The sequence below is a fragment of the Trichosurus vulpecula genome, chromosome 6 (genome assembly GCF_011100635.1).
Source record: "Trichosurus vulpecula isolate mTriVul1 chromosome 6, mTriVul1.pri, whole genome shotgun sequence".
In the NCBI taxonomy this organism is placed as follows: domain Eukaryota; kingdom Metazoa; phylum Chordata; class Mammalia; order Diprotodontia; family Phalangeridae; genus Trichosurus; species Trichosurus vulpecula.
The window spans coordinates 137,833,537-137,857,594 of record NC_050578.1 but is presented as its reverse complement, the minus strand read 5'-3'; the positions used below and the strand labels follow the sequence as shown (position 1 = coordinate 137,857,594).

General features: G+C 44.1%; 1 protein-coding gene across 1 annotated transcript in view; it reads left to right on the top strand.

The window, feature by feature from the left end:
* The window catches only part of SPATA5 (spermatogenesis associated 5), a 232,759-nt gene that overhangs the window by 56,645 nt on the left and 152,056 nt on the right, over positions 1-24,058 (top strand). Inside the window, exon 14 of the mRNA XM_036762617.1 lies at positions 11,294-11,420. Within this exon, the coding sequence (XP_036618512.1) occupies positions 11,294-11,420 (127 nt within the window). The remainder of the gene's footprint in view (positions 1-11,293; positions 11,421-24,058) is intronic.

The window sequence follows — 24,058 nt, the reverse complement described above, 5'->3', positions numbered from 1 at the left end:
TGTCACAGCTCATCTGCCTCTACTTAATGTGAGAAGTCTTGCACCTTGGAGAGGGGCATGATTTATGTTCCTGGGGACAGGACTCCTATCCCCAAAGACCTTGCAAGGTGCATCTTAGAATCCAGTTGGATGCTTTTTGTGAAAAAATTTTGCAAGTATTGAAATCACCCTGAAAATAGCAATAAGTACAGCCTCCACTTCTGTATTGTTTGTGAGTTTTAGAGATGTGCTTTAGAGATATCTCATTTTAGCCTCAGAAAAACCCTGGGAGGGGTGCTATTCTTATCCCCATTTCACAGGAGAGGAAACTGAGATTCAAGAAACTTTAGTGAATTTCCCAGGGACATAAATATAGCAATTGCCTGAGGCAGAATTTGAACCCTGAGTTTTCAGTCCATTAATGTATCCACTGCTCCAATCTGTCGCTAATATAAAATGTTGGCTGCAGAAATTTTTAAAATGAGTGTGATCTGGTCATGATATTTTTTTCCTGGAAGTCTTCATGGAGTTCTTTACACAAATGAAATTAGAATTTTGGACATGGGGAAAATGATTTGATCTTTTTAATTAGGATTCCTGGGATCCTAGATTGAGAGCTGGAAAAGACTTTAAAGGGCAGTTAGTTGACTCCATAGTGCATAGAGCCTTGGGCCTAGAGTCAGGAAGACTCATCTTCCTGAGTTCAAATCTGGCTCCAGACACTTACTAGCTGTGTGACCCTGGGCAAGTCACTTTACCCTGTTTGCCTCAATTTCCTCATCTGTAGACATGAGCTGGAGAAGAAAATGGTAAAGCACTCCAGAATATCTGCCAGGAAAACCCCAAATGGGGTCACTAAAAGTCGAACGTGACTTAAAAATGACTTAACAATAGTAACACTTACAGGTCTAGAGGTGGAAGAGCCCTTGCTACTTGGATGGCCTTGGGAGAATCAATTCACATCTGTGGGTCTCAATTTCTTCATCTGTAAAGTGAGAGATAGTTTGACCCCTCTTTGCAGTGGAAAGATGCTGTTAAGCATAATGAGAGAAAGAGTATGTGTAAATGCATTTCAGCCACGCACACATTGACTTGATCAAGTTAAGCAGCTTTGCTAAGACCTAGGATAATTTGTAATATTAGCAGCAGTCTCTTGGCATAGCCCTTCTCTGGAATTGCTCCCCATTGATGGCCGTAAGGGGAAATAAGCTTAGTGGAGGCCAGCCAGGTTCCCTTTAGAATGAGATCTGGCCGGGGCTCTCTGACTAGCTCCGTGTTTTAAAGTAACCATAACGTTAACAACAACCACAATGGTGGTGTAGGAAATGGGGTAAGGGATTGCTTTTGAATGTTGCTGTTTGCTCGCATTCACCTGCCCTTCAGTACAGCCCCCATCATTAAAAACAGAGGTTTTATTCATGGATTTTGTATTTGTATCACATGGCTGAATGAAAGAGGAAAACCTCCACCCTGATTGAACTCTCTTTTGTGAAAAAGAAAATCATTCAATCAAAACCATTTGTTTCAGTCAGTTCATTTGACAGGATCATACAGGAATCTTCCCCATCTCCCAGTATAAGGACTGAAAAATATTCCACTATCTTTGCTTTTTTAGTTAAGCATTTTCCTCCAAGTTATAGTTGTGAAAAGTGTCACCATCCATTTTCCCCTTATTCTCTTGGATTTTGTTGTTTTTTAAATGGTAGCACCATTTATATTCGTGTGATAGATCAATTTTGAGCTTATCGTGACATACAAACTGTTAAGCCTTTCGATAATGTAGCTGATAGATATGTATATGATAGGATGTGGAGGCAGGAAGGCCTGAACTTGGATCTTACTTTAGACTTTTACTAACTGTGCGTCTCTGGGCAAGTCATTTAACTCTTCTTGTCCCATTTCTTCATCTGTAAAAGTAAGGCCAATTATAACACCTCTTCAAAGGGTTGAAATAAATGTGAGGATCAGGTGTATTCCCTTTTCTTCAATCATAAAAACAAAAGAAAACTACTCCTGGGCCCTCTCTTTACCTTATTTGATTTTCTCTGACTCTTTAAACATGACACTTTTTTCTTCTTCCAATTAGAAATTAAGCCACTTCCAATTGTTCAAACATACAGGTGTGCTAAAAGGGAAATTCTGTATTTACTTTCATAGGTTTCTCTTGAGTGTCATGTTTGGATTTCAGAGTTTCTACTAAATGTTCCTCCTTCATGAGGAATGTTTCAAATCCCTCTTTTGTCATAAAGATCTATTCCCCCACCCATACCTCCATCCTCACCCCCTTTGTTGGATTATCCTCAGTTTTGCAGGACACATTATTCTTGATTATAAGCCTTTATCATTTGCTTGTTGGAATTATGGTCTAAGGTTTTTTTTTTTCTTTTAAGTAGTAGCCAACAAGTCTTGTTTGATCTCTGCTGTTTCCTTAGTACTTGAACTCTTTTTGGCTCCTTGTACTTTTTTTTTCTTTCCCTTTTTACCTCTGGATTTTGGCTATGACATTCCTGGGAGTTTCCATTTTGGGATTTCTTTGAGGAAGTCATAATGGATTCTGTTTTCACTTTGCCCTTTGTTTTTAATAGATCTGGGCAACTTTCATTTATGGTTCCTTGAAATCCATGGTTTTTGTTTGGTCATGTATTTCAAGAAATCTTCCTGTTGAATTCCCTTTCCTCAACCTGTTTACTAGGTCAGTTTTATTTTTTTTATAATAGATATATATATATTTTTTCAATTGTTTCAACCTCTTGAATTTGTTCTAGCATTTTTGTCTCATGGAGTCATTGAATTCTATTTGTTCCATTCTCATTTCAATCAATCAAAAAATAAACCTTTATTAAGTTCCTACTACATGCTAGGCTCTGTGCAGATTTATAGAGAATTTCCATTCCTGTATTTTCCATTTTTTTGGATAAGGTTTTCTACATTCTGTCTTGTTGTGTTTCCTCTTTCCAGTTCTTTAATCTGGAACCCTTATTTCATTTTGACTTCTTTTTTAAAAATCTCTTCCTTCATTTCCTTCAAGAAATCTTGTAATTCTTGCGGCCAAGCTAATTTCCCCCTGTAAAGCTCTTTTTGCTGTTGTAGAATTATTCTCTTCTTCTCCATTTACCTCTTGGGCATTCCTTGACATAGAATATTCCTTCTTAATACTTGGTATCTTCTTCTGTTAACTCATATTTGTAGCCTCAGCCCTTGTCAGGCTTCATTCCCTCCCCTCCTCTCCTCTCGAGTGCTGTGGTCAGGCTCTGTTTGGTCTTGACCTCTGTTTTCTGTGCTCTTGCTGCCATCTTGTCCTTCCCCTGGTGTGTCTGAATTCATAGTGCTGGCAGGTTTCAGTCCCCCTTGTTTTGTCTGGTTCAGGTAGGGGCTTCCTGAAGCATCACAAGTCTGTGCTGACACCCCCGAGGCACCTGGTCAGAGCTTTAGTAGTTCATAGCCTGCTTCTGATGTCCAAGTACTTCCATTTCTGAGCTTCCCTCCTCTCACGTCGCATTAGATAACTCCAGGCTTCTTGCCCCTTAAATGTTTCTGGTCTGAGCTCCATGGACTTTCAGCCCCTCTGCCATGTCAACGTCATAGGACTATGGGTTTCCCAGCCCCCTAGTCTTTCCCTATCCATGCACTCCAGATCTCCAGCCTGCCTCCTTGCCCATGCTCTATGAGCATGCAGGCTTCAGGAACCTTTGAACAGTCTCTAAACAGTGCATCCATCTTGGTTTTCCTGGTGGGACCCTTTTCCCAGTAACTGTAGGGTTCTGACTGCCTTTTTCTGTTGTCCTGATCTGGATAAAGGCACTTATACTATACTTTCTCTTTGGATTTCTTGATTATTATTTGGACTGGTACCCTTTTTTTTTTTCCAAGGTTGAGGGATATATGGGAGAGTGGGCCTCATCTGCAACGTTTCGCTCAGCCATCTTCACTGAAAGTCTGTATTTCATTTAGAACAGGGATTCTTACCTTGGGGTCTAGGAACTTGTTTGTGTGTGTGTGTTTAATATTTTAATATTTGTAATATTTTGATATTTAATATTTTGGTTTTGATATATTGCTTAATAAGTGGAACAAGAGCATGGTCACACCTGCTCTTGAGGAAATCAGTGGAGTAGACGATGGGTTGGAGGTGGGGAGAGATGTGAGGCAGAGAGACCAACTGGAAGGCTCTTAGGAGTCCAGATGAGGGTAAAGAGGGTCTGAAACAGGGCAAAGGTAGCCATGGGAGTGAAGAAGAGGATTCTGTATCTTGTGCTTCATTTTAGCATTCATCGACTTTCTTACCTACTGCACTAACAAAAACATTGCAAAATGGATGGCTTTGAATTTCATGTGTTCTTCTGCTGACTCACACACTCTGATAGAGGGTCTTGCAATTTGCAGCTGTGGCAGTGGTAGCAAAAAGATGACAATGATGATGACAACATTTGTAAAGAGCTTTAAGGTTTACAAAGCTTTTATGTACATTATCTTAATTGGTTGAGTCACCTAGGTGACACATTGCATAGAGCACTGGACCTGCAGTCAGGAAGACCTGAGTTCAAATCTTGCCTCATACATTTACTAGCTGTTTGACCTTGAGCCAAGTCACTTAACTGTTTGCCTCAGTTTCCTTATCTGCAAAATCATCATAATGATAGCCCTTACCTCCCAGGGTTGTTTTGAGGATCAAATGAGATAGCATATATAAAGTATTAGTTATTACTATTATGAATAATAATCATTATAATGTGATTAATAATTATTCCATTATTGGTATAATTGTTAATTAACAATATTATTAATTGATGATTACATAAGAATACATTATTATAATTTATAATATATAATAAATATATCATATATAAAATTATAAATATAATAAATGAGAATATAAACATAAAATTATATAATAATTATTAATTATTATAATTATTTTATTATTATTATTATATCAACTCTGTGTGGTAGGCGCTATTATTATTGACAGTCACAGAAAATGATCCTGGGAGAGATGAAGTAAGTTGTCTGGAATCGGGTGGCTCGTGGTGACAGTCAGTCCTAAGGCTTCTGAAGTCCATGTCCAGAGCTTGATCTGCTCAGCCACCTGCACGCACCTGGGAATATCTTACCTGCCATGTAGAATTCTGTTATCTTGGGTCTGAAAGATAGTTTCGAACTCATCTAGTCCCATCCCTACATTTTACAGAGAATGAAGTAGCCGAGGCCCGAAGGAGGGAAGGGACTTGTCCACAGTCACTCAGCTTGAAAAAGTTAAGACTCGACCCTGCATCTCCTGACCCTGAACCCTGCTGAGGGCAGGGCCTGCTTTTTTTTTTTTTTTTTTTTTTTTTACCTTTGACTCTCAGGTGCAGATTTTAGTACTCAGGACAGAATAGGCACCAAATAAAAGTTTGTTGAATTGTTCTGTTTTCTACTAGTTTTATTTTTATTTTTTCTAATTGTTTTTTTCCCTCAAAAATGTTTCCGCCCAGGTTATCCCCTGACTTTTTTATTTCTTTATATCAGGAGCTCTTAATATGGGGTGTGGATATCCCCAAGGGGAATGATAACTTGGTCTAGGGAGTAAGGGATTTGAAGTAGCTGCTTTATCCTATTTAAATTGACCTTATTTTATTTTTTCTCTGCCTGTGTATGATAAAATCTAGAATAAATTTCCTTTCATATTGAATGGGGGTACAGGAAGCCTTCCTGAAAGCCAAGAGGGTATGGGTCTGAAAAAGGATGGGATCCTTTGGTTTATAGATGTGGGCATTTTTCCTCCACATTAAATAGAAGAATCTGCTGTCAAGCTCATGGATTTCGTCCCCAGCTCTCCCCATTTGAGAGAGACAGAATCTTTCCACAGTCATTTACCAAGTACTGAAGACTGTATCCTAGGTGCTGAATGTAATCCTCAGTTTCTAACACATGATCCATGGAGTTGTAGAGATAAGTCAACAAATCACGTTAAGAAGCATCTCTTACTAGTCCCCTACTACGTGCCAGGCACTCTAAGAAACACTGGGGATAGAAAGAAGTAAAAGCAGCCCCTGGCCTCAAGGAGCTCAGCGTCTATTGAGGGAGAGACACTATGCATTCAACCACAGACAGACAAGCTGTAGATGGGATAAATCAAGATAATCTCAAGGCAAAGGGATTAAGGTCAAGGAAGCCAGGATGTGAGCCGATGACTGAAGGCAGCCAGGAGATGGAGATGAGGAGGGAGGGAATCCTAGACATGGAGGACAGGCGGGACAGCCGAGGAAGGCAGTGCTTCTAGATTAAAGAGACCAAGGAGTAATGTATAAGGGGAAAGGTAAGGGACAGGCCTGCTGCTGGGAGACCTGAGACAGTGATAGTGGGTGACAGAAACACCCTTTGCCTCTGTGTTTTCTCATGGTCTTTGGATTGGAAAGGATGGAACCAAAAGTCAAATAGGGATTTCTTAAGACTTGCCCATAGTCACAGAGGCAGAAAGGTAGAGATGGAGGCAAAAAAGAGCAAACCAGTACACTGTTGTCATGCTAGCTTCTCACCTCCAGGTGGGGCCCAAGGTAAGGATATGAAGAGAATTTACATACCTCTCCGAAGCATCATGGATTTTCCTTCTTTTGTTCTCTCGTTTGGTACATCAGGAGGAGGAGGGTGGTTAGAAAGTCCAGCTCGCTTTGTGGAGATGGGGCCCCATGGGCCTTTCACTCCTCCCCTGCCTGACTCAGCCACATCTCCAAGCATCTTCCCACATTCTGTCTGCCTGCCTGGTGTCCTGAGTGGCGCATGCTTCTAGGTGACTTCCTTTGGAAACGAATCCAAATGAATGAGGCTTGGTTTCAGTGAGCCACCTCTGGCTGTAAATAATGCTCCATTGGAGAAACAAGTTTCATTGCTTTGTAGTAAACTTCTCCATGCCCTCACTTGTCTCTGTGCTCCTGAAACCTGCTCTTCCTTCTAGAGTGTGGCATGGTCCAAAGTGGAAGGAGGGAAATGAACCAAATCCATTCACCATTAGACTCTAAGGCTCTTTCCACTCTAGAACCTAATTTTAATTTTTTTAGACACCTAGGAGTTGGGTGGTGGGAATAAATGAGGGTGGCAGCAAGTCAGAATTGGTTTCTACCGGAAGGAAATAAATGTATAGAAAGTGTATTAGAAAAGGCATAGAGATCCCTGCATTTTCTAGCATGTTAACTAAGGTGGGCTTCTCTCTTGTTGTCTAGGTAGTGAGGTGCCAGGACAGCTAACATATAACTCTGGGTGCTCCAACTGTTTGAAATGTGACTATAAAAAGAGATCGCCATAAGATGCAACATATCCTTAGATAGTCAAGATTTTATGGGATTTAATCCTGAGGTTTGGGGTGGTTTATTTTAGGATTTGTTGTTGTTTTGTTTTCATTTATTTATTAGTTGTATATCTTCTCCTACTTATTCTGTGCCAGTTGATACAAATCTTCCTGTTTCCCCTGAATTTTTCATCTTGGTCACTCCGTATTGTATGATAACATTCCTGAGTCATAATTTGTTTAGCCACACCTTGATCAGTGGGTACCCCCACTTTGTTTCTGGTGAGTTTGGGGTTTGTTCTTGTTTAACCTTAAGGTTCTGGTCTTTAGAGGCAGCTCGTAGCCCGTTGGATAGATCATTGAACCTGGAGTCTGGAAGACCTGAGTTCAAATCTAGCCTCAAATACTTCCTAGCTGTGTGACCCTGGGCCAGTCACTTAACCTTTGTCTATCTCCATTTCTTTGACTGTCAAATGGGGGCAGTAACAGGACCTGCCTGCTGGGGTTGTTAGGATCCAGTGAGATGATATTTATAAAGTACTCATTTGCCCGGCACATAGTAGGTGCTTAATAGATGCTTGTCCCTTCCCTTCCCATTTTAGTCTTAACATCCTGTTACATTCACAGCCTTCAAAGAACAAAACTGTTCCACAAGTAAAAGTCATAGGTAAGTAGATGTTGCAAATGTTGTGGTGTTCTTCATACACGGCAATAAGACTTGGTTTAAGGTTGAGCCAAAGGTTAAAAGACTGCAATGTGAAATGCTGGACTTTGATCATTCACGTGGCGAGAGGCTGAGGGGGAAGTGATAGAACAGAGTTTCTCTGCTCATTTCCTTGCACATCCCTGGAATGATAATTCCCATCTGTCTAGTAAGGGTCCCAGCCCACATAAAGCATCTCCAGGAAGTGACCCCATCCACTATGGCTTTGCCAAAGACGTTTGCGTCTGGAGAAAAGAAAGGTGCGCTGTGTAGAAATAATCCATTCCTTTGAATCGTTCCATGCTCTGTGTTTTCCACTCCCAGCAACGTGTCCAGAGCCCAAAAGATGTTTCAACTTTGGAACAAACTAATAAGGTTAAAAGGCAGTGAAAATCATAGCGTTTTAGTTACCTGAAGGTTCCTTACACCCCATCAAGGTCATTCTGGTTTTACAGAAGAAGATACGATGGCTAAGTGGTGAGTCCGAACTAAGTTCGGTCAGCAAACATTTATTAAACGCCTACTGTGTGTTGAGCACCATGCTAAACCCTGGGGTTACAAAGAATGGCACAAAGGAATGCCCGTTCCCAAGGAGCTTGTGGTCTAATGAGGAAGACAGCATGTGGACCCATCGGTACAAACGAGACACCGGATCAGCTGGAGATGATTAATAGAGGGAAGGGTCTGACAGTGAGGAAGATCAGTAGAGGCTTCTCAAAGAAGGTGGGATTTGGGTTGAGACTTGAAGGAAGGCAGGGAAGCCATTGTGAGGAAGTAAGTTATAGGACCATTGGAAAGGTAGGAGGAAAATGGGTTATGGAGGAATTCGAACGTCCAACAGAGGACTTTGTTTTTGATCCTAGAGGCAACAGGGAACCATTGGAGTTTATTGAATGGGGGTGAGGGAAGAGACAGGAAGTCTAGACTAATATTACTTACATTTCTGTGCTGATTTAAGACTCACAAAGTGCTCTAATCCCAGAAGTTCTGTGTGGCAGAGTATTACAAGTGTCCCTGTTTTATAAAAAAGGAGAAAGGGCCAATAATAGATTGTAGTCTTAAAGACTAGTGTAGCTAAATATTGAGAAGCAAGTATGGTAGAATGAAGGAGAGACTTGAGTTCAAATCCTTCCTGCCTGTCATTTACTGCCTGTGTGACCTTGGACTTGATGTCCTTATCAAGACTTGGCCTCTGAGATAACTTCTGAGCTGAGAACATTACCTCTTACTTTATTAGGAAAATTGAGGCCATCTGCCAGATTCCCCTTGCTCTTAATACCATCCCCCCCTTCTCCTCCTTTGCTCCTGTGTCTGATGGAGAGGTGGCCCTCCTCTTGGCTAAGATAAATCCCTTTCCCTTCACCCTTCATCCCATCCCCTCTCCTCTTCTCTAGCAGATTCCCCCCCACCATCATCTCTGGTATCTCACTCATCTTCAGTCTTTCCTTAGCCGTGTGGGCCCAATACTCCATCCCCAAAAACCTCCTTCCAGATCCTATCATCACTAGCTCCCACCTTGTATTTCTTCTCCAGTTCTTAATCAAAAGCCTTGAAATTACCATCTAAATTTGGTGCCTCCTCCTGCTCTCTTCTGAGCCCTCTGCAGTTGGGCTTCCGGCCTCATCAGTCAGTTGAAATCACTCTCTTCAAAGTTTCCAAAGGTCTTGTAATTACCAAATCAGATGGCTGTTTCTCAATTCCCATCCACATTGACCTTCTACAATATTGGACATTGCTGACACCCTCTTTTCTTGACGCTCTTCTCTAGGTTTTTCTGACCCTGCCGGATCATTTCTTCATTTCTCTTTCTGGGTCTTCATCCAGATCATGTGGATGTCCCCGAGGGCTCTGTCCTGGGCCCTCTTCTCTTCTCCTCCTATAGTTCTCACTTGGTGATCTTAGCAGCTTCCATCTCCTCAGCATCATTTTTATAAGGATCTATATATCCAACCAGAATCTCTCCTAAGCACCAAGCCTGCATCACCAGCTGCCTGTTAGACATCTTGAACTGGATGTCTTATAAGCAACTCAAACTCCACATGCCCAAGGCACAACTCAGTATCTTTCACCCCAAACCCTCTACTCTTCCTTGACTTTCCTGCCTCCATTGAAGGGACCGCCATCCTTCCAGCGCCTAACTTCGCACCCTTGGTGTCATGCTCTTGTCTTCATTCTCACTCCACATGCCCAATCAGCTGCCATATCTTATTTCTGTTTCCACGGCATCTCTCACAAAGTCCTCTTTCTCTCCATTCATTTCTCCTTCCACCTCCCTAGTAGAAACCCTCATTATTTCATGTCTGATCTAATGGAACAACCTCTTAATTGGTCTTCTTGACTCAACTCTCTCTGTATACCAGTCTATCTCTTTGGAGTATAGGCCGGGGAATGGTATCTGGGTCATAGAATATGTACAGTCTAGGGACATTGGGGCATAATTCTTAATTGCTTTCCAGAATTGCTAGACCAGCTCATATCTCAACTAACAGTGCATCAATGTGTCAGTTTTTCCTATATCCCCTTCAATAATGGTGGTGTTAGCTAACATTTCTATGGTGCTTTAAATTTTGCTATATATATGTGTATATACATATATACACATATACATATACATGTGTGTATGTATATATGCACAATACAAACATATATGTATATATTTGTATTGTATGTATATATACATACATATACACACACATATATGCAATATATGCACATATGTGTATGTATATAAAATCTCATTTGATTCTCACAACAAACTTAAGAGAATGCTCCCCTTCTCCATCTCCACTTGGAATCCTAGGTTTCTTTCAAGACCTAACTCGGGTCCCCTTCCTAAAGAGGCCTTTCTGTGTCCTTCCTCCCCACCAGCTGCTAGAGCCTTCCCCTGCCTGTCCCTTTGTATATGCTAGGTATATATCTTATATATTATACACACGTGTGTATGTGTTGTCCTCCCCATTAGATGTAAACTCCCTGAGGGTAGAGAAGGTTTGACTTTTGTCTATCTCTGGTGCTTGGCACATTTCCTCTCACATCGTGAGCACTTAATAAATGACCGCTGCTTGATTGGTTCTTCGCTTGGTATTTTTTCGGCTCTCATGCATGACTCCCAAGAGAGTTGGGGAAATGAGATTTTAAATCCCGTTTCCTGCTTTGGCAGAGACTTTATACGTTTCCATATTCTTCCTTCCTGGCCAGTAATGGATTATGACTAGGGGGGAAACATGGCCAACAAGATCATTTTACACAATTAAAAACATTTTACTTACTTGTTTCAGAGATGATGAAAATCTTTTCCCCCTTTTTTGGATGCAGATTTGCACTAAATTTTTATTTTTTTAATTTAGCTCTTCAGGTGCCGGAAATGTAGCAGACCGTGTTTTAGCCCAACTCTTAACAGAAATGGATGGGATCGAACAGCTCAAAGATGTGGTTATTTTGGCAGCTACCAACCGCCCAGATAAGATTGACAAGGTAGGAAAGACCAGACTGCAGCATCTGCGTCTGCCTGGGGCTTCCAGAATCAGGGTTCGTCTTTTTTACCCAAATGATTTCCTGATTGCTTTTTTATTTTTAAGGATTGAAGAAGAAAAAGGGAAAAAAAATCCTCTTGTTTTGGTCAGATATTGTATGTGATTTAATATTGATGAAAGGGTTTGCCAGCACCTAGGAGTTTCTCTATCTCTTTTTTATTTCACATTAACTCTATTCATTTGTTGCCACCAATTTCTTTTTTTCTTTTGTTTCATTGCAACCTATTGTAATTCATTGACCCATCTATTCCTTAGACTTTGTGCTTCATCTGACTTATTCATTTTGAAAGAAAGGGAGAATTGTGTAGTAACCAGAGTGCTAAACTTGGAGTCAGCAAGATCTGGATTCTAGTACCACTTCTGATGCTAAGTTAGGTGGTGAGCGCTGGGCCTGCAGTCAGGAAGACCTGAGTTCAAATTGTGAAGTCACTAAGACCTGGGTTCCAGTACCACTTCTGATGCTAAGTTAGTGGTACAGTGGTTTGAGTGCTGGGCCTGGAGTCAGGAAGATATGAGTTCAATTCAGGACTCAGACTCTTTACCAAGTGAATGACTCGGAACAAATCCCTCAGCCTCTGTTTCTTCATCTGTACAATGGGGATAGTAATAGCCTGTATCCCCCTGGGTTGTTGTAGAGATCAAATGAGGTAATTTTTGTACTTCACAAACATTGAAACACCATATCAGTGCTAGCCATCACTATTATTAATGCACTATTATCACTATGCTTATTATCTAGCTCTGTGACCCTGGGCAAGTCCCTTTTATATGCCTAAAGTAGCTCCCTGTGATTTAGCTACTAAAGTAAAGCTTTACTAAGTAAAGCTTCATGGATTCAAAATCCAAAAGCTTTATGGACTCAGAATCCAAGCTTTACTAAGTAAAGACAGGCTGTGATCTGTGTGGGCGGAAACTTCTCATGCAGATATGCCCACTTTTCCAAGATGTCTTTATTGAGTATCTCCTCTTTTCTATCCAAGTAAGTCTAGAGTAGAACATTAGCTTTTGGCCTTCCAAAGATATTGATGATGATGATGATGGTGATGGTGGTGGTGATGGTGATGATGGTGATAGTGGTGGTGATAACGACGATGATGATGGTGGTGGTGGTGGTGATGATGAAGATGATAATGATGATGATGGTGGTGGTGATGGTGATGATGATGAAGATAGTGATGGTGATGATGGTGGTGGGGGGGTGATGATGGTGGTGGTGGTAATGATGGTGATAATGATGTTGATAGCTGGCATTTAAAATTTTCAGTGTACTTTACATGTTATCCTATTTGATCTTTGAATTAACTCTGTGGGGTTATGATTATCACTATTTTACAGATGAGGAAGCTGAGGGGCTAAGTGGTTTGTCCAGGGTCACACAGCCAGCCAGTGCCTACAGGTGGATTCAGAGTCAGGTCTTCCCATCTCCAAGTCTGGCACTCTATTCACTGCAGCCCCTCCCTGCTCCCTTTCTGGTAACTGCTCCTGAGAAAGGAGGTTCTGAGGTCAGCTGGCTCTTGACTTCATTCCCCGTTGCCTCCCATCCCAGGCTGCCCTTCCCGTCAGGGCGCTGGAGAAGGGAGCTACTGATGGTCCAGGATTGCTGTCCAAAGGCTGACTGGTTTCCCTCATTCCTTCTATGTTTGCCTTCCTAGGCTGAGGCACGTGGGACCACTTCCCTCACAGCGAAGCTTCCCTAGGGCATTTGCTGGCCTGTATTGGGTTTTACTTTGTGGAGCTTTTGGTCTTTGTGTTTTTTGTCCTTTTTTTTTTTTTATAAAGGAGAGAGGGAGATGTTGTTTTAGAGGTGCCCACAGGTTAGCACAGTGTCTTGTATACAGTGAGCGCTTAATAAATGTTGACTGAAGACTTTCAGCATTGGCTGACTCTTTAGACATCAGTAAAGACTCTTCAGGTGAATGCAGAGGTAAAGCCCATCCCTGCTTGGTCTGAAACAAACCCATCATAACATTTGAGTGAGGATGTCATGTAAGACTGGGAAAAGTGGAGATCTTAGGTTGGAGAGGCTGGAGAAACTGGGGATGTTTCCCTGGAGGAGCAAAGGCTCCCCAAGGCCTGGCAGCTTCCTTAAATGAAGATTTTTGAGGCATATCCACCCAAACCCCACTGTCAATGAAGCACTTTCATCTCTGTGCCCCTAATTAAGCTGTAACTGTGTGGCGTAATGGACGGAGGTCTGTCTGGACTTGGGAGTCAGGAATCCTGGGTGCAAATACTCCCTTAGAAACTTACTAGCCATGGGACTTGGGACATGTCCTTTCTGTGACCCTGTATCTTCATCTGTGAAGTGACAGAATTGGGCTAAATGACCTCAGAGGTCCCTTCTTGCTCCACATCTGTAATCCTAAGTTACTTGGTTCTAGCTCTGAATCTCCATGTCTTGTTCTTCTTGGACCCAGAGGGGAGCACTGGGGTGGGGGGGGGGGGCGAGAAGGAGAGGGAGAGGGAGCGGGAGGGAGAGGGAAGGAGAGGGAGGGAGGGAGGGGGAAGGGGCGGGGGAGAGGGAGGGGGAGGGGGAAGGTTTTGTCTTGGTGTAAGGAAAAAAACTGCTCCAAGGTAGAATATGTTGCCAGGGTGATGTTTGGTTTCCTTTCATCAAACTTCTTCCAGGGGAAACCAGAGGCTGTCTGTCGAGTTTGCTGTAGAGAGTTCTTGTTTGTAGAGGCTGGGCCTCTGAGGAGCCTCCCCACCCTGGGGTGCTCTGCCATGGCTCTCGGTCTCTTCCTGCATCGAGAAGTCTCTAGTCATTTTTCTTGCTCCACATTGCTCTCTGTTATATCAGGGCTCCTAATAATCCTGCCCTGCCTGAATTACCCAGAGCTGGTCTCATGGATTTGTGGTTGAATCCTTGAGCTGGAGTTAGGGAAAACTGGGTTCAGTCAGTTCCCCTCTCCTTAAAATGGGTATGTAGTACCCATCCTGTAAGATTATTATGAGGCCCAAATAACGTAATGTTTATAAAGGGATGGCAGTAGTAACTGGAACAATGATTTCATTGGGAATGGACTCTCCTCCACCAATGGAGGGCGACACTTTTTCGGCAACTTCTGGTCTTTGAGACTTGCCTCAAGCACTGAGAAGTTACATTATTCACCCAAGGTCACACAGCCAGCATATGTCAAAGTCTTGGAGGGTCTCAGTTTCCTCATCTGTAAAATGAGGGGATTGGGCTTGTTGATTTATAAGGTCCTTTCTAACTCTAGAGATACGGTCTGATGGTCTCTCTCCCATACATACAGCGTCTGTAGCCCCCTTCTCCCATTTTCTCACTTCTGGAGATCACTCTAGTTCTGGACCAGGCCTGAAGGTGCTAGCAGTCCTTCAGCAAGTCCCAGGGCTTCCCCATGATGAAGGGAGACCAGAGCAAGTCTAGGACCATTCTAGATCTTTGACTCTTTTCTTGGAGCAATGGGACGAGCAACATGAATGTCTCTCCCATTGGGTGGCGGTACATAATTCAAACCTTCCTTTGGTAGTGAAGGACACATTCCCACTTAAAATGGAACCAAAAAAGGCTTTGTTCCTCAGACACAAAGAAACCCTTCTAACCAGATCACCGATTAAAGGCACCTCTCTACTGACCACTGAATAGCAAAACTACACCTTGTGTCACGATCAAAGGCACCGGACTGAGTGTCTGCTGCTACCCTGGCCACAAGAGAGCCCTTAAGATCGTGGTGGGCCAGTTCCCACTTCCTACCATGTCCAGCCTTCTGTGGTGGGTGCCATACGTGCCATGGCTACCCACCTCACGGATGGCTGCCTCCTCTATGAAGCAAGTATCCTTGGCCTCTTGAGATTATTTTATGCATTTGTATGTCTTATGTGCTTGATCTCCCTGGTAGAATGTAAGCGCCGTGCAGGCAGGCCCTGGTTTTCTTTTCCTCTCCATGTGGCCAGTCCCCGGCATGGTGCCTTTGACACCGTAGAGGCTTATGGGATGGATACCTGCTGAATTCCTTTGTGTTCATTCACACTTCACAGTTCATTCTGACCCTGAGTGTGCTTGGAGTTGCTCCTGCTTTCAGGCTCAGAAAGATGGACGAAATCTGAGTGGGGACTCTCTGCCTCTGGTTTGGGTTAGAATGTGATTTGCCAAGGGTCTGGGCCTCTTTCATTCCCAGCTCAGGTTAGCGATCATACACAGGGTCCTGGAGATTTATTTCCTTTACAGGGGTTTTGTCATTTGCTTTTTTTTTTCTCCCTTTGTCAAAACAGTGTGGAGACGATTTGTTACTTAACTGTCATTACACGAAACCATCAATGTAGACAGACCGATGGATACCTGCTTGTGAAAACAAAACCCCTTCTGAGGCGATCCATTTAACTTCCTGTTTCCAAACCAGTCTGCCCAGTTTTTGCCACCCGGTTTGGCTGAGGAAATTGTGGGGGTGGGCGAGGAGAGAGAAGCATTCTAGGTGGAAATGGAGACCAGCAGAGAAAGGGGTAGGTGCCGGTGTTTGGAGTCAAAGGACTGTCTTTGGATACCCCCCACCCCCCACACCCCCACTGTGTGACCTTCCAGCTCCTTCTCTGTTCAAATGGTGGGGACTGGATAATATGGCCCCTGAGTTCGCTTTCTAGCTCTGGGTGTATATAGCCTCATGATCCCTTGACTTGGATGTCCCGGGAGAAATCTATCTTGACAGAACCTACTTTGGGCTCTGGCCTGTCTGGAAGGTTAACTCAGAGGGTTCTTCTCCATTCACCCCCCCCTGCCACCTCCTATCCCGACATACTCCCCTCACCCCCAGAGACCTTGAGCCTGAAAGCATGTGGCCAGCAAACATCCGGGGAACGAAGCCATGTCTCCCAGCTGCATTTCCATTTGGCTTAGCCAGAGGGGCCCGGTGGACCTGGGTGACTGTTCCAAGCCCAGGAATTGATACAGGGAGCTGAAGAATCAGATTGCTTTCCCTCATGCTGGTCTCATTTTTGAATGTTGAACACATTGACTCTGATGGGAAACACAAGCCAAGTGGGGAGTGATGGCTTGGGGGGTTGGGGGGAGGCGGCCCCAGGGGCCTCGTAGGCCCCTTCCCCCTTGCCCCTCACATCCTGTCTTGAAGAAAAGTTGCATCCTCAAATGTCCTATTTGCATAAGAATGACAGGATGTGATCGGACAAATGAAGATTAATGCAGTAACGTGATGTCAGACCAACCCATTGTCTGAAGATTGATGACAGGCTGCATTTGTTCAGAGCAGCATCGAGCTGGGCCTGGAGTTTATTGGGTCTTTGTGAAAAGTCGATGCCTATTGTAGCCATGTGTATAGAGACGTGGCCACATGGAGCACCTTGGTGGAGGGGGTGTGGGTTTGTGTCAACACTGCAAGAAAAAGAGGCCTTGGGCCTTCTCTCTCCCTGCCCAGGTGTGTTTTTTCCATGAATAAAACAACCCCTGCCTCCACCATCCCCACACATATACACACATGTGGTTTTCTTCTTTGAGATGTGGTTTTAATTTTGATGTAGACACTATCAGATTGACTGCTTTAAAATCATTCCACTGTAAAGTGCTAGCACTGTCCTTAGGCTGAAGACTTGTTCTTTGCCTTGGTGTGGTGAGAAATGAGAGAGTGGGGTGGAGCAGTGGTTAGAGCTCTAACCTTGGAGTCAGGGCTGCCTGAGTGGGAAACCTGTTGAGCTTCTGACTGTGGGCAAATCGCATAACCGCTCTGACCTCAGCTGTGAATGTGGATAATTATGGCACCTGTCTCCCAGATTTGTTGTGAGGATCCACTGAGACAGGATCTGTAGGACATGCCATAAACTGTGAAGCATTGTTTGAATGTTAGCTCTTACTAGTAGCCATATATATGTATGTATATGAAAGGAATGAAACTTTGGTCTTCTAGTTTGTGACGTTTTTGACTTTGATTTGAGCGAGGGAGGACTATGCAAAGTCACCAGCTTTACTCTCTCCTCCAGAGCCGTCTGGGTGCAGTGGCCAGATATTCATCAGGTTGATGGGATATGGCCCAGGATGCAGTGGGAGACCTTGACCCTTTTAAGCTGAGGTCTTTTCGGTGAGAAGTGAGAATCTTCTTTTCTGGGACCCCACCAGCCTTCCGCAGTGATGGAGGTGGGAGAGACGGGTTTGAGTCCCGATCCAGACACTTGACAGGCACACTTAACTTCTTGACATTCATCTGGGGCGGGGGTTGGGGGCTCAGGTGACACCTGAACTCCCTTCTGCCTGCACGATTTTGTGACTCTGGTCAGGAGGGACCCCAGAATCACACTGAGGGAAGGGTGGTGCTATATTAAATGTGAAAAGCATCAGAAAAATCATTCCCCTCTATGGCCCATCAGTCTCAAGCTCTCTGGTCACTGACAAGTCCTTCGTTTAAAATAAACGAGAGGAATCACCCATCCCTGGCAGGTGTGCACCAGTGACATTGGAGTCCAGTGATCAGACTGTCAGAAAAGGAGAAGAGCTGTAAGCTGGCCCCAGGATGGGAGGCAGTTCCAGGCCAGAGCTGGAGCTGTTTACTACTTCGTTTTGTCTTAAGTTTAATTCTTTTGGGGATAGAAAAAAAAGCAGGAAACTCATTGAATTGTGTAGTTTCTCCTTATTGCCCGAGTAGAAGGTTGGACTGGGGTGGTCTGGTTCTTGTGAATGTCATGGAGATCTTGTGCACATCTGCCCTTACCTCTCCTAAGAAGAAAGAACTTTAAATCGAGGCAGAAGTAGAAGGGGAGTGGTGGTAGCCGGAGGGGAGGTGGCCGCGGAGGCGTCCTTACTGTAATCTTGCTGCTCTGAATGTGACAACAATTTCATGTGGGCCTGGGGAGCATTGTCTTTGGGTCTGGGCCTAAAACGGACACCCCTACTGCTTCTGTGACCTTGGGGAGGCCTCCTTCACTGCTCTCTGCCTCAGGGTCCTTGTCTCTAAAATGAGCAGGTTGCACCACATGGTCTCCGAGGTCCCTGCCAGCTCACCACCCAAGAGCTCGTGAGCCTTCGCTTATTTTCAGAAAAATCATTTTGACTCTGAGAGAGAAAGAGAAATATAGTGAAAGATATATGAACAGAGAGAGATAGAGGGGAGAGAAGTGGGGGAAGAGAGAGAGAAAGAGAGATACAGAGACGTAGAAGAGAGAAGAGGGAGGGGGAGGAGAGAGAGAGAGAGAGAGAGAGAGAGAGAGAGAGAGAGAGAGAGAGAGAGAGAGGGAGAGAGAGACAGAGACCCTTCTGCATTATTAGTGCTCTAGGGATCCCCTTTTTGGGAGCTGAAGGGCAACGTTTCCACTCACCTAAGTGACATCATCACTGCTTTTGTGGGGACTGGACTGAGGTGCTTTCAGAGAGCCCAAGGGGAGAAGGCATCAATGTGTCAGGTCTATTGACCTTTAGCACCTCTTTTGGCTGGGCACTATCCTGGGCACCTTGGGGTGCACAGAGAAAATGGCCTTGCAGCCTGGTCGTCATGCAGAGATCACTCAGTTCCTTTTCAGTTCCGGGCAGTCCTGACAACCAAAGGCCGAGCTGGTGTTGGGCTGCTGGGTTGGCTCCCCCGCTCCCTTCTCCATCGCTCCTATTTAAAAGGCTGAGCTGCCACCGTTGTCCCATCTTGCCATGAGGTGGCAGCCATGCACCTGCAACGTGGGTCATGTTTCCTATCCATCCACCGTCCTAGCCTGGGTAGGACTGGAGAAGAGTCCTGGTTAAGTCAGTGGGAAAGGCAGCACCTCTCTCCAGCAAGCTGATGAGTCAGATGACAGCTGAGACCGGACCAAGGCCACCAGTGTGTGATCCAGGCCTGGCTTTCTGGTTTTGCTCATGGGATCCTGGGTATAGAGCTCTGTGTGACCTTGGAGGCGGCCTGGTCTAGATAGATGGCAGGTAAGAGTGTAGGATGCTGGGGTCAGGAAGAGCCCAGTTCGAATCCTACCCCAGACACTTAATAGCTCTGTGACTTTGAGCAAGTCACTTAAGTCTCTCTTGCTCTTAGTTTCCTCATCTGTAAAATGACCTCTACAATCCCTTCTGGCTTTAAATCTGTGATCATTCTACAGACAAAGAAGTACAGAGACAGAATTTGAACCCAGGTCTTCTGAATCCACATCTAGCCTTCTTCCCACTGGGCGGGCTGCATTCTGGAATCCCAGAATCTCAGCTGTCTGATCTCCCCCTTATCTGGGCAAGAATCCGCACCCAAGCGGATGATGCCAGGATGTTGGCATCTGTCTCCATGGAGGTCTCCAAGGTGCTGTCTCTTGGAGATTGTTTTATTATCTATTTATCTCCTTATTTGTTTGGTTTGTGGATCAGGGTTAGGTGACTTGCCCAGGATCACACTGCCAGTAAGTGTCTGAATAATAGGATTAATAATAGCAGTTAAAAAAAAATTGGACAGGGCCTTAGCTTCCATAGTTCATTAGGAACTTGCCTTGAGCACCCGGCCTTTTAGATGGGTTAATTTTCATGCATTCGTTAAACAAGCATTTATTAAATGCCTACCTAATGTAAGTGCAGTGCCCCAAGACAGGGTCACCCTGCGGATAGGTCTCTTCTAGGGACTGATTTCCTCTTTGGCCCTTGTTGTGTCCAGCTGCTCCCCAGGCAAAGGCACGGCCCCGTTGGTCTGATGTTTTCAGTCTACGTGCTCTGACCCCATCCTGCTCCGCTCTCCTCCCCCACGCGCTGGTGACTGTGTTCTGAGGTTAGGCGACCCTAAGGCCTACGCAGTTTGCACACTTTTGGTAGAGGGAGAGCGATGACAATGGCCAAGTTTCCATGGGTTGATATTTTACATCCACTTTTCTGGCCTAAAGAGCCTTTCACTGAGACAGTGAGAAAAGCCAAATGGTGTTTCCTAGGCAGCTGGCCTGAGCTTCATGTACAAGACAGAGAGAGAAAAAAAACAATGGTCCAAGCAGCAGTCCTGGTAACAGTCAATTATAATGCCAGCATTTATATAATGATATAATGATATATATGCATGTGCATATCTGCATATATATTATATATGTATGCATTACATATGTATGTGTTATGTGTGCTTATGCGTATATGTATGTGTGTATATGTGTGTGCATGTATTATATATGTATATATATGTGTGTGATTATCTGTGTGTATGTGTATATCTTATATATATGTAATAACATGAATTAGGTGCCATTATCATCTTCATTTTACAGATGAGGAAACAGAAGCTGAGAAACATTAAGCGGCTTACTCAGGCTCACACAGATTGTAAATTATCTGAGGCAGGATCTGAACTCAGGTCTTCCTGACTCCCAAGTCCAGCGCTGTTCCCCTCCTCAGAGTCTGTTTCTTGGCCATAGTTTGTGAAAGTCTTACTAGAAGTCAGAGCAGTGTGTAAAGCAGCTGTACATCTGGGCTTCTCCAAAATCTATCGTTAGGCCAAGTAAGTATTGGGAGAAGTAACAGGCAATTTGGTGAAAAGGGGGAGAGAGAAGGGAATGGGGAGAAGGGGGAAAGGGAGGGAGACAGAGATAGAGATGGAGATGTAGACAGAGAGAGGGAAAGAGAGACAGAGAGGGAGAGAGAGAGAGAGAGAGACAGAGATGGACACAGAGAGAGGGAAAGAGAGAGAGACAGACAGGGGCCAGGGAGGGGGGAGAGAAAGGCTGGATATGTAGATTGACGAATCATCTGCATCGAGGTGATAAATGAACCCATGGCAGCTGATAAGGTCACCAAACAAAGGGACTGTGGTGGAAGAGTCCTGACTGACTTTTGGGTCATGGACCCCTTTGTTAAAGCCTGTGGAGAATTTTTTTCTCTGAATAATATTTTAAATAATTGAAGGAAATGTAGAATTTTGAAAGTAAGAAGTCTAAGGGAAGCAATCCACATGAGTCTCTCACTCAAAGGTACACAACTGGAAAGCATCTGTTCAGGATTTCAAGTCTGCTCTCTCCTGATCCCAAGTGATTAGGATAATTTTAGGGGCCTATTGGAAATCATTGAAAGGGGGAATTAATTGATTATCCCTCTGAATAAATGATTTTGTGACTAACTATGTGCTAGCCCCAAGGAGGAAAGAAACACAGACATAGAAGACAGCCTAACAAGATTTACTCAAGAATTCTTTTGCAGTCAGTAGAAATTCGGGTAAGTTGGGAGGCTCCTCTAGCTTGGTCTGCATTGGCCATCTGGGAGGCACAGAAGCCATGAGATTGACTGCAGTGGGTAAGCCAGCATTAAGGAAGGTTCTGGAGTTTCTTTTTTTAATGCAAAAAAGACCTTATCTCTGACGTGGTTTTGATTTTATAGTTCCCACACATTATCGGGCCGTGACCACCTCCACCTAGGATGCAGCAATCTGTGGCCTACAGAATCTAGGTGCTACAAACAAACCCTATTTATTTGTGCCTCATTTTGAGATCCAAGCATTATGGTATCTTGGAGAGAGATCATTTCACCAGTTTAGAGGCTTAAGGCAAAGTCGTGAAGTTGCCTAGATTTATCAGGACAATAAACAATCAGAATGTATGAACTCTGAACAGAGTTCTCTGCTGAGTTATCTCTTCATAACCTTGACTGCTGCCAGAGGGATTGGCCTTGCTGTTGGTTCCTTTGACAATACAATAGGGTCTTTGGTTTAAGAGCCTTCCCTTGGGATTCTTTATCTGAATGCTAGCCTGGATTCTAGGAGAGCCAAAACCTCAGCATCTTAGTATGAAGGAGACAAGACCTCAGCTTTGCATGCATGTTCTCCAGTCAGCAATAGCCATTTATTTATCTTCTCTGAGAAAGATGGCCCTTGAGTTACAAAAGCACCGAATAACAGCCATATCTGTGTACATGTAAGAGCTGTTTGGAGGGTTCAGAAGAATTCCTCTTGGGTCAAAGAAGTTGGCTAAACCCTCACTGGAAATTAGGCAACTCAGAGGGTTTTGGTTTTTGTTTCCTCTGTTCATAGACTGGGAAGAGGTTAATATCCCTCAGTTTGGATAGCAGGGCAAGATTACATTTGCCAGGCTTTGAATGAGTGTCTGTGATGGGAGTCAAGGAGATACAGAGGGGTGAATGGCAGAGGTGGAGTGTACCAGGGGAATGCCTTTCCTTTCCACTACCTTTCCTTTTCCTTCTTTTCCCTTTCTGTTTTCCCCTTTCCCCCTCCCTCCCTCCCTCCATCCCTTCCTTCCTTCCTTCCTTCCTTCCTTCCTTCCTTCCTTTACAAGTACATCTTTAACTGTTCTGTTTGCATACACAGAGGTGTGAGCAGGAAAGCCTCTGGTGGTTTCTCTTTGCAGACTATAAATGGGTGGAGACCATCTTTTCTACCTTGGTAGCAGTGTGTCCCTGTGGGAGTGTGGTTTGCATTTGATGAATATCTGTATGCTACCCAGAAGAGCGGAGAGGGGATTCCACATGCAACCCTATATACGTTACACACTGATGAATAGATAATCCCAAAGCAGTCGTACTGTGAATGCAAAGCTGTTCTAATTCAGTCCACAGTGGGAGATTAATACAAGCACACCACAACCCTTGTGTGTAGAAGGTGTGGAGGTGGCAGAAAGCTCCTGTTCAGTTCCCACATCCTTGCAGGGCATCCCTCCCCTTCGATGACTAGTTGGCCAAGGAGGGAATCTTTGCCTCTAGAAGAGCACAGTTCAGATTCTGCGCTCCCCCGGAATCCTGGGACCCTCATAGCCAGGAGCAGACCACCAGCCCATTGGACCAGCATTTCATTGGTGCAAAGGACTCTACATCATCTCAACATCCTTCAATCTCCCTAAGAAGTTCCGTTTCCAGGATTCATTTGGTGATAGTCGCCATGCTTTTCGGTGGCTGGCCTCAGCCAAAGACGTTGTTAAGAACAATAACTCGGCTAGTGCTTAAGTAGGTCTTCACAAAGCACCTTACGGACATCTTCCCTATTGAGTTTTGTAACCAGATGGTGAAGTGGGCACAGCTCTTTTTAGCTGAATGGACCTTGTTAGTCCAACCCTGTCATTATTTTTTTAACAAGAGGAATCTGACTCGCTGAGAAGAGGTTACATGAGTTGTCCAGGGTCACGCAGCTAGTGAATGTCAGAGGCAGGATCCAAACCCAGGACTTCCTGACTCGTAGACCAGCTGTGCTTCATTTTCCCCTAATACCTGGCCCCAGTGCATGCCTTATGCAGATGACAGCTGCTTCATAATAACTAGCATTTACAGATGAGGAAACTGAGGCACAAACATTCAATCAGTCTGCTCTTGAAATTAGCTGAGGATGTGAGAATAATGACAGTGATAGCTAGTATTCGAATGATGCTTTTAGGTTTTGTTGTGGTTTAGTCGTTGCAGTCTTGTCCTACTCTCCGTGACCTCTTTTAGGATTTTCTTGGCAAAGATACTGGAGGGGTTTGCCATTTTCCTTCTGCAGCTCATTTTACAGATGAGGAAACTGAGGAAAACAGGCTAGAGTGACTTGCCCAGGGTCACACAGCTAGGAAGTGTGTGAGGCTGGATTTGATCTATTGTTTTTCTGACTCCAGGCCCAGGGCTCTCTCCATTCTACCTAAGCCCACCATTCCAGATTCTGTTCTGTATACATCCCTCATATTGTGTCTTGTGAATATTTGTCCCGA